The 9,999-nt window shown below is 36.6% G+C and overlaps 1 protein-coding gene across 2 annotated transcripts in view; it reads left to right on the forward strand.

Annotated features, from left to right (window-relative positions):
- DPYD (dihydropyrimidine dehydrogenase) overlaps window positions 1-9,000 on the forward strand; it is a 798,071-nt gene extending 789,071 nt beyond the window's left edge. For both annotated transcript variants that reach the window (XM_041748593.1, XM_041748594.1), the window contains 2 exons: window positions 5,186-5,326; window positions 7,526-9,000. In XM_041748593.1, the coding sequence (XP_041604527.1) occupies window positions 5,186-5,326; window positions 7,526-7,699 (315 nt within the window). In that variant the 3' untranslated portion in view covers window positions 7,700-9,000. The remainder of the gene's footprint in view (window positions 1-5,185; window positions 5,327-7,525) is intronic.
- Window positions 9,001-9,999: the final 999 nt, after the last annotated feature.

Raw genomic sequence — 9,999 nt, forward strand, 5'->3', positions numbered from 1 at the left:
GTAAAGATATAGTAAAAACACATCACATTCACTTCATTGAATTTAAATCCAAAGTTCCTGGCAAGAACTTGCTCCTTTAAAGCCTGAGCTACCTACTTAAAAAGAATACAGTGATGAGAGCACCGGCCGGTACTGAGCCAACCATGGTCACACTCAGTCCTCACTCATATGTCTCTTCCACTCCTTTTCTCCCCCACTTATGTTGGTAAATTGAACACCAATAAAAATTAATTTATTAAAAAAAAAATTCCCAGATTCTCACTTGTTTCTGTCCCATTTCTTGGGTTACTTGTTTCTCACCTTCGCTGTCAATCTACTACTTTATTTCCAGGCTGCTGCTTTGTCTCTGCCCTCGCATCTCAGCATATTCATGCTAAGTCCTCAGTTATCAGAGTTCTACTGAATGTAAACTCAAGATTTCCTTTCCTCACTATATGGACGAGGATATCAAAAATAAATGACCCGCTGTATTTTTTAAAGTACCGTTGTATGATATTGCTGCATCACAGTGCTGAAAAATAAATGTTGCCTCGGGTTCTTGGGTGTTGTGGGGAAAAGGTAGAAGTAGACCAGAGAGCTTAAGGTCTGATCCCAGTGGAATTCTCCAAAGATAATGAAACTTTTGACTTGAGAGCATTAGTAAACAAAGACATTATTAAGAATCAGCATAAATTCAGTGAGAACCAACCAAATGATCTCATTTCCTATTTTGAGAGGTTTTTTTTTGTTGTTGTTTTGTTTTTTGTTTTTTTTGGCAGGAAGTAAAGTAGGAGTAAAAGATAAGACATGGGATCTTGATAATGGTGCAGATAAGGAGAACATGATTGAATAGCTATGCCCAGATAATTTAAATGTTAGATCCCTTTCACTCAGAAGTCACAGTGATTACCCACAGCACAGTCTTCTGGGTCCTGGCCTTTGAATGGCACTTTTATTGACAAGTTTGGAAAAAGTATGTTCGTCAGATGTGTAGAAGACTTAAAGCTAGGAAGAACAGTTAATGTGCCAGACAACAGTACCAACTTGAAAATACTTTAATGACCAATTTAAAAAAATAGGCCAAAACTAATTCATACTAAGCATCATAAATTATGATGCAGCAGGGATGGGATTGGGGCCCCTAGTCCCTTACTTTTTAGTCCTAAACTTTATATCAAACCGAAAAATTGGCTGATCCAGTTTTTTTTTTTTTTAAGATTTTATTTATTTATTCATAGACACAGAGAGAGAGAGGCAGAGACACAGACAGAGGGAGAAGCAGGCTCCACGCAGGGAGCCCGACGTGGGACTCGATCCCAGGTCACCAGGATCACACCCCAGGCTGCAGACGGCGCCAAACCACTGCGCCACTGGGGCTGCCCTGATCCAGTTTTTTAAAAAATACTTTTGATTGTCCCAAAGGAATGATTAACCGACAAAGATGTGATTCTTGAATTCTGTAGTCCTTTGCATTTTTAATTTTGGGGGCATTTATATTTAAATCAAATATATCATCTATACTTTAAAGAATTTAGCATCACTTTCTCCACACATACATTCAGGCATAAACACTTCCACTAATCAGGGACGACTGTTATCGGAGTGTATATCCACACCCTGCTTGGAATAATGTAGGTTCCCTAGTCTCCACAGGTGTGTGTCCAAGAAGGATTAGACCAACCATATGTCTTCCTCTGTCTGTGTGTGTCTTTCAGTGAACTCCAAATTCCAGACGTGTTCTCAAGGGTATTCATAAGCTGGCAGTACTAAGTGGAAGCTTTGGGTTTTAAACAAATGCCCACATTTTAAGGCACATAAAAGGGTAATTCATTTTCTTTGCTACTCTTTCCCAAAATAATTTAAAATAATTATCATTGTTTTAACCCCTACCAGATTAAAAAACTATAATATCTTAAGAACTATGATGACTTTTTAACACCATGTGCCGATAAAATTTAGAGGCTCCAAGGACCTTGTTTTATTTAGCTTCACATTAAACAATATTTTAATAAATAACAATAGCAAATCTCCAGTACAGAGCAGAAGGTATATTTAATATACACAGAATGTGAACTTGCCTCTTACAATAAAATCTCCTGAAATATACATTGTGTCTTTTGAATAAGCCTTGGAGGTTTGATGACTGTCTAGGGAGTTTCCTGTTTAATCATCATTTGAATATTTTCTGGTGATTTCAGTCAAGCCATGATCTGATTCAATAAAACAACTGTTTGATTTATTTCCTAGGTTGAAAAGATTATTTTCTATCGCATATAAATAGCTTTATAGCTAGCAAGTGACCTCATGGACTTACTGCCTTAAAACATTATTAGAAAATACTAAGCATGCCCAGATACTTTGACTATGATTATTTTGTATTTAAATAAGTGCTCAAATCTTTTTATGTTTCTCATATTAATAAAAATATTCAGTAAATCAACAAGTAGCTATTAGCCCATACAACTGTGTGCCTAATATTACACTGTATGTTTAGTACATGAATAAATGAATGCTATATTTATTTTAACAAATATTTGAGCACCCATTATGTTTCAGTGATCTGCAGGAGCAAGATATGCCACAGGAGACAAAAAGATGAATAAAGCCTGCTAAGAGACTGCATATAGGAAGCTAAATATAGAAAATATCTACAACATGAAGTAGAATTCACTAAACAGAGAAATGACAGATGAGTCAGCATAGCAGTGCTTATGACCATAGAATTTAAAGTCAGGCAACACTGGTCTGAATCCCTTCTTCAACATTCACTTAATTTTATACCTTTAAATCTCATTTGTCTCATCATGTGTTGAGGTTTAAATATGACGATGCTTTAAAATTATGGCATTGGTCTAAGACACTCTAAAAACTCAAAAGTTGTCTGTTATCATTGGTTCCACATAATAGATAAAATACTATAGATCATTGGTGGAATATAAAAGAAGATGGGAGGGGAGAAGGATAGGTGGGAGAAAATGGAGGAGATGAAGAAGAGGAAGAGACAAAGAGATCACATCTTCAATTTGTGTAGGAAAGGCAAAAGAAGAACTGAGGAAATCTTCATGAAGTCATGGCACGTGAGATGTGTCTTTGAAGGATGGAGAGGGTTTTTCAAAGTGGAGATGAGAAGGAAGGGTATTCTGGACAGAGGACTCAACCTAAAATTAGGCACCAGAGGAGTCAACTGACAGGTGTGGTTCAGTGTGGAGAATGTATTCAGTGTAGCTGAAGCACGTGGTATTTGGAAGTGAGAAATAAGACCAAAAAAGACATTGTTAGAAAGACATAGATGCTAGACTTAAATGGAAGACAGTTATTTAACAGATTTTTGAGTAAGCAAGAAATTTAGTCTGTGCTGTACAGCCTAGATTAATATGACATTACCTAGGGTGGAGTAGGGAAAGGAGGGATATGAGAATGAGACTCTTCACGTGGGCTCTTACCTGCATTAGAGGTAATGGGAAGCTAATTAGTCGTGGTTACAGATTGTAGTAGACATGGAAAGAGGATTCAAAACATATTGCAGATCCAGAACTCACAACACTTGACCATAGACAGATGAGATGCTTAAGTAGGAGAAGTTGAAGTAGAACAGAACTCAGAATTGTCAAGCTTCAGTGATTGGAAAAACCTACCACTGTTCACAAGATGAAGGAAATGAGAAGGAAGACCCGTTTTGTGGTGTTGATGATAAGTTCAGTGAGTGGAGAATTCGGGGTACCAATTTCTAGTGATAATGCTCATCATGCAGCTGACAAATGTAGATCTTGAGTTTGTGAGAGCAATTCTGAATAGAGATATTGATTTGGACATCAAGTGCCCACCTACAAACAGACTACAGTACAGTTGAAATTCCATCTTCAACACATTGAAAATAGTGACAACAGTCTGTAAAGTCTCTATCTTGTTACTCCTTGAGGGATACACACATAAACTGTAAATAAGAATGTAAAATTTGTTTCAGTCTGAAAGCTCCAAGTCATGAGCATATTGTCATTTAGAGCTGAAACAGAGAAAAAAAAAGTAGAAAAGGGTAACCAAGGCCATAAAAAGAAGAGCAGAAAATAAAATGCCAAAGAGAATACAGGAAGATAGCTTAAATAAGAGTCAAACCTCCTTGAAAGCGGACCTTGAACTCAAACAAAAAAATCCTCTTGTTAAAAGTTAAAAACAAAAGCAGAAAATCTTAACAGCATACTAATTTGACAAACATTGTTACATCCTTCTGTTTTTGTTTTATGCAACAAAGTATTTCTTATTGTTGATGAAACATCTTCTGTGCTTCACATATTAAGCAGGCTTCCAATTAATAAAAAGAACAAAGCAATGTGTAACCGCATGAAAACTCTCCAGTAGTGAATGAAGAAAATCCTAGTTCTTTAAAAGTAAAAGAGCATCTTCTTTAGCTATTAGATGAACTTAATTAATTAACATAAATTAGAATTTTTAGAAATGAAATATACTCTTCAAGACTGACAGGTGGGTATGTTAATAAAGCACTTTTCGAAATGAAAAATCTATAATCCAAATGCAGTGATATAAATGCATAGCATTCACATTTTTTATTCCACTCATTCCTAGCAATCTAAAAAGTTTTCTAGTTTAAGTCCATTACCTTTTGTCTCTTTTTACTACTTTTGGATTCTTCAAAGTTCAAAATTGGAAAAAAGTAAGCCAGAACCACTGAGAAAAGGGGTCATTTCTTCTGTCCACAGAAACACTGTTTTAGATCGTCTAGTAGAATATCTATGGAGGGGCGCCTGGGTGGCTCAGAGGTTGAGCTTCTGCCTTTGGCTCAGGTCGTGATCCCGGGGTCCTGGGATCGAGTCCCACATCAGACTCCCCGCAGGAAGTCTGCTTCTCCTTCTGCCTATGTCTCTGCCTCTGTGTCTCTCATGAATAAATAAATAAAATCTTAAAAAGAAAAGAAAACCAACGGAATGTAGTCAATTAGGTCTTGTGTTTCTAAGCTGCAGATATATATGTATGTATACACACACACATACTTTGCCCATCTTTTAGAAGACAAAAAAAATGTACTCTACAATTAGGAAAAGTAGAGCTATGGGAACTACACTCCTGGAAGCCTCCTAAGTTACATAATACAACATTTTATAAAAATCAGAGAAATCTGGGCTGATACTATTTATTGCATGGTACTGTTTTTACAGTGCACACTGTCAGTAATTCGGTGCCTATGTTTTAGGATGTAATTGGAAAAGCGCTGCAGTACCTTGGAGCATTTGGTGAACTGAGCAACCTAGAGCAAGTTGTGGCCATGATTGATGAAGAAATGTGTATCAACTGTGGCAAATGCTACATGACCTGTAATGACTCTGGCTACCAGGTAAGGATTCTGCTGTAATTGGGATGCTGTGAGGCGTGTTTCTTCTGGCTTGTGTAGCAGAAAGCATCTTGTGTTGTTGCTAAGTGTGCAATGCAGACCAGACGTGCCCAGTATTACCCCCTCAGCAGCAGCGTGTCTGTCCTCTCACCCTCTGAGCCTAGGAATTTTTTTTAAAGGAAAGCCATCACTTCTACTACCTATGCCACTATCCAGTGAACAGTGTCATTTTAATACAATTTTATCACCCATAAAACTGGCTGGGAAAGATCCAACCAAAAACAAGAAATCCACACAATTATGTACATTAGGAAGCATTACGCTTTGCTACAGAGAGGGAAAAGAACTACCACGTATTGCCATTACCCTGGAAGGCCTTAATTCTTTCCACCAAAAGAGAATTCTCTTCCATTCAATATTGACTGGGCTTCTACTAGAAAAAAACACCTTCTTACCGGGGAAATGAAATGTTGGGACCCGGAATTCCTTTGTGACTAGAGAAGCCAGCGAGTGAGCAAGCCTTACCACATGAAGTGAGCCAGTTCCTCACCCCTAAGCTGAGAGGCTGCCAGGGGACAATACCGAAAAAAATAACCATTAAACTTTTCAAGCTATGACGAAATAGAGTAAAATAATACCTTTTAAGATGACTAATGGAATTTTCAAGGTAGATAAAATGCCCTGTTTTTAAAAAATTGAAGTTCATTTAACTTATTCAGCCTGGAGGAAGTTCCCATGTTGCTTGTGGCGGGATTTTGCATATTCCTCTGACTGCCTAATAGAGATATAACAGACATTTTAATTTTTTAAAAATCTCTTCCTCTTTAATTTGACATTTGTTCTATACCAAATTTTTGCCCAATGTGTCACTCTTTTTGGTAGCTGAAAGGTGTCTCTAACAGTTATTTTGGAAATGCTAATCCCATCACACTCACGTTCACCTTCCCTTTAACCATTTAGAGGTGAGTCAAGAAGTCCTGTCACTAAAATCATAGTGGCAGGGCTCTAATACCTCAAATCTTAGAAGTTATGACTCCTACCTTAGAATTCTAACCTTGGCACATCAGTAAACAAACAAACCCTTATTAATGAGGGGGAAAAAATCACAATTATGCATTTAAAAAGATTTTAAAAGTCCTCCTTGGACTCTTCTCTCTCAAAAAGATAAAAAATAGAAAATCAAAATCTTCAACTGATGATAAAGTTTCATATGTCTGCAAATTTTTAAAGGATAAGATTTTTAAGATAAAATCATTTTATTTTCAATTGCTTCTTGGGGTTCTATTTATAAAAGGGTACATAAGGAAGATAAATAGTTTTTACTCATTCAAACAGCCATCCAAGATGTTGTTTTCTTTTTTAAAATGGCAATGATTTATGTGGACAAAGTTTCTTCTGGTTTGTCTTATCTACAGTTCTTGTTCTGATAGAATATGGTTGTTTCCTTGAGGATCAGACTGGTTTTTTATATTAAGCAGTCTGACATAATTTAATAAAACCATTTTCACATTTATGTGCATAAAAGAGGAAAGAATTATAGTTACAAGTAGCTTCGCCTGGGGGAGGGAAACTTTTTTAACAACAACAAAAAAGTTGCTTTGAATTGGATTACACCGCATTTTATATGACACAGGGTCATATCCTGATCCTTGATCAGAATCAAAGAATTATTTAATTGAAAATCCTCAAACCTCAATACTGGCACTAATGCCAACTTTTTTTTTTTTTTTAACTACTGTTTTCTTCTAAAAACTACATGCCTAATTTGAAATCCAAGCAAATACATTTATGGCCCACATCTGCCGGTGACACTGTTTCACTGTTGAGAACAAGGAGTGTGAGGGGAGAGAGCACCCCAGGGTCCTCCGGGAGCCCACAGCCCATCCTGATAGAACTGCTAGGGTCTGCGCTTTGCTAGAACAAAGGAAATGAGAGAGTCACTGTCACAAAATATTTTCCGAGAAAAACAGCTCTAAGGAATTTTAAACAATGTATTTCTAATTTAAAAGGATTTCTTTTCTGGTTTGTTTTCTTTCTTTTCCTCCCCTCCAGCAGCTCAACTGTTGCTATAGCTGCACTGCAGGGCTGGGTGTCGTCTCCAAGTGCAGCTCCACTGCAGTGGAGGAAAATGTTCTTACTAAAATGGGGGCGTTCTTGACCTTTTTGGTCAGTGACAGCAATACTCTTTCTTTCTGTTTGCAGGCTATACAGTTTGATCCTGAAACCCACCTGCCCACCGTCACTGACTCTTGCACAGGCTGTACCCTGTGTCTCAGCGTCTGTCCTATTATCGACTGCATCAAAATGGTTTCCAGGACAACACCTTATGAACCAAAGAGAGGCTTGCCCTTAGCTGTGAATGATCTGGTGTGTTAAGGTGATTTGTGAAACTGTGGCTGTGAACTTTGAGGCCACCCACATATGCTGATCTTTTTAATTGGGATCGTTAGGTCCAGCTCTTTCTAAATGAAAGCAAATATAGGAGTTCTAAATAAATTTCTAAGTGAAAAATATAAATTTCTAAACACATTCCCAAATTTGAAAGACCATCTACTGCCAGTGACCATTCAACTAATTGTCATAAAACAGAATAATTATTTTGTGAGGATAGTTGTTAAATAATTGTGTAGCCGTTAATTGGATCTTCACCATTAGTTGTCCGTTCTGAAAAATATTAACTTTTTGCTGGCAATTAATGCAATAGTTTCCAAATTGCCCTGTGCTATGCTTTGTCTTTGATTTCTAATTGTGAGTGAAATTAAGTATTTTAGAACAAAGTACCATTTAACTTACAAGAAAATGTTTCCTTGGAAACATTTTATAATTAAAAATTACATTTAATTTTAACACTGTGTCTAAGCAAATGTAATTAGCTCCATAAAGCGTAAATGAAGAAAGTCAAATAATTATTTACTGTGGCAGGAAAAGAAAGCCAAAAAGGCAAAGAGGGTCACTTGCAAAAACTTTTTAAAGGCCCCTTTGTTAAAATAGCTCCTTTGCGGGGGGCCAGATACTCAAGTGACAGTATTTGGTAATCATTCATATCACTCTGCTGGTCCCCACTCGTGCCTGAGATGGGTGTTCAAACTCTACCAATGAATCAACATGACATTCTTCTTTAAATATTTAAACAATGTTCCTAACAAAATAAGATATTAGGATGGAGCTCTGGTTAAAGGCACTCTTTCGCTGTGCACAGATCTGCTCTCTCTGCTTCTAATAGTAGCCTTCATGATTATAGCAATTAATGTTTGAACAAAGCCCAAATTATACAGCAGTGGGTCATGTGCTTCATTATTCAAGAATGAAAAATATAGTATTGGTAATATAGATTAGGTGTGCAAAACTAACTTGACTATTTTAGTGTTTATGTTTAATTTTAAAAGTAATCAAATAAAAGGAAATATATATTTTCTGTTACTGCCAAATATTTTTATATTTCTCTATTTTCATAATCAGCAAATAGCATCATATAACTTCATTTATCCCTTTGTTGGATATTTTAATATGAATCCATAAGTAGCAAATCTTTAAGTAATAATCTGTGGTATATTTCTATGGAAAATGCAAGATCTAGAAAAATAAAATATTTGTTTATGCACTTGTAGAGATGCACATTTACCACAAGATCTGTGTGATTGAATGATATCAAATAAAATTTCATAAAGCATTTTAAATAACGTGGTCTTTTGCTGCCTCTTTTGCAAGTACAACATCATGTCAACCATTTAGATTTTGAGGTAGAAAAGTTTTTATTTAATCCTATAATGCATTCCATCTAAATGTATATATAATGCTAGTTCAGATCTAATGAAGGTAATGACAGTGCAGTTATTTAAATGTTTCACTTCCAGTACCTCTTACCAGGTTTTCCCACTGAATTTAATTCCACTCTGCCAAAATGCATCTTTCACTGGGCACAGGCCAGATTTCTTGTAGTGGTTCATGGGCAGAGATAAATGAGAAAATGGCAACCTACCATTAAAGTGCCATCTTCACTGTAAGGAAAATCAATGTCACTTAATAGGTATTCCTTAAATAGTTGTGAAATATTAAGGACTCATATCAATGGACTCACTTTTTTGCTCCTTTCATGGTGGGGGCATTTTACCCTTTGTTCTTGATAACAGCTTAGCAAAGGGTTCATGTTGTCCAGAAAATAAATTTACCAGAGCTGTGTGGATGCCATCATAATGGATTACCCCCACTTCAATCTAATGAGAGTTTTTCACTCTGGGAGTTTTATGAAAGTACATCCCGTGCATATATGCCTGAGTCCTCTTCAAGACACTGACTGCCAGGCAAAAACTCCTTTAATAGAGATTAAAGAAAAAAGCAGTTTATGACTTGTGCATCCACCTCTGAGAAAGAGCAGACATAGTGCTATGGCTCTTTTCTTGAACTACTTTGGGGAATTGCAAGTGCAGGCCTTTGAGTTAGGCCATGGCAATCGGGGGTTTTACACTAGTATGTTCCTCACACACATTTCTGTTGTGTCCACTTCCTGCCATACACTAAGAAGCATTTCTTAGCCATACTATTTATAGGAAACATACTTAAATTTTACAATGTGTGGCTTGCAGAGAGACTCCAGAATAGAGGAAGAATGAAAATTATGTCATTCCATCCAGCCAGAGACCACAAGCCCTTGGCCCTAACACACACATTCTCCTGGT

The sequence above is a fragment of the Vulpes lagopus genome, chromosome 3, assembly GCF_018345385.1.
Source record: "Vulpes lagopus strain Blue_001 chromosome 3, ASM1834538v1, whole genome shotgun sequence".
Lineage (NCBI taxonomy): Eukaryota > Metazoa > Chordata > Mammalia > Carnivora > Canidae > Vulpes > Vulpes lagopus.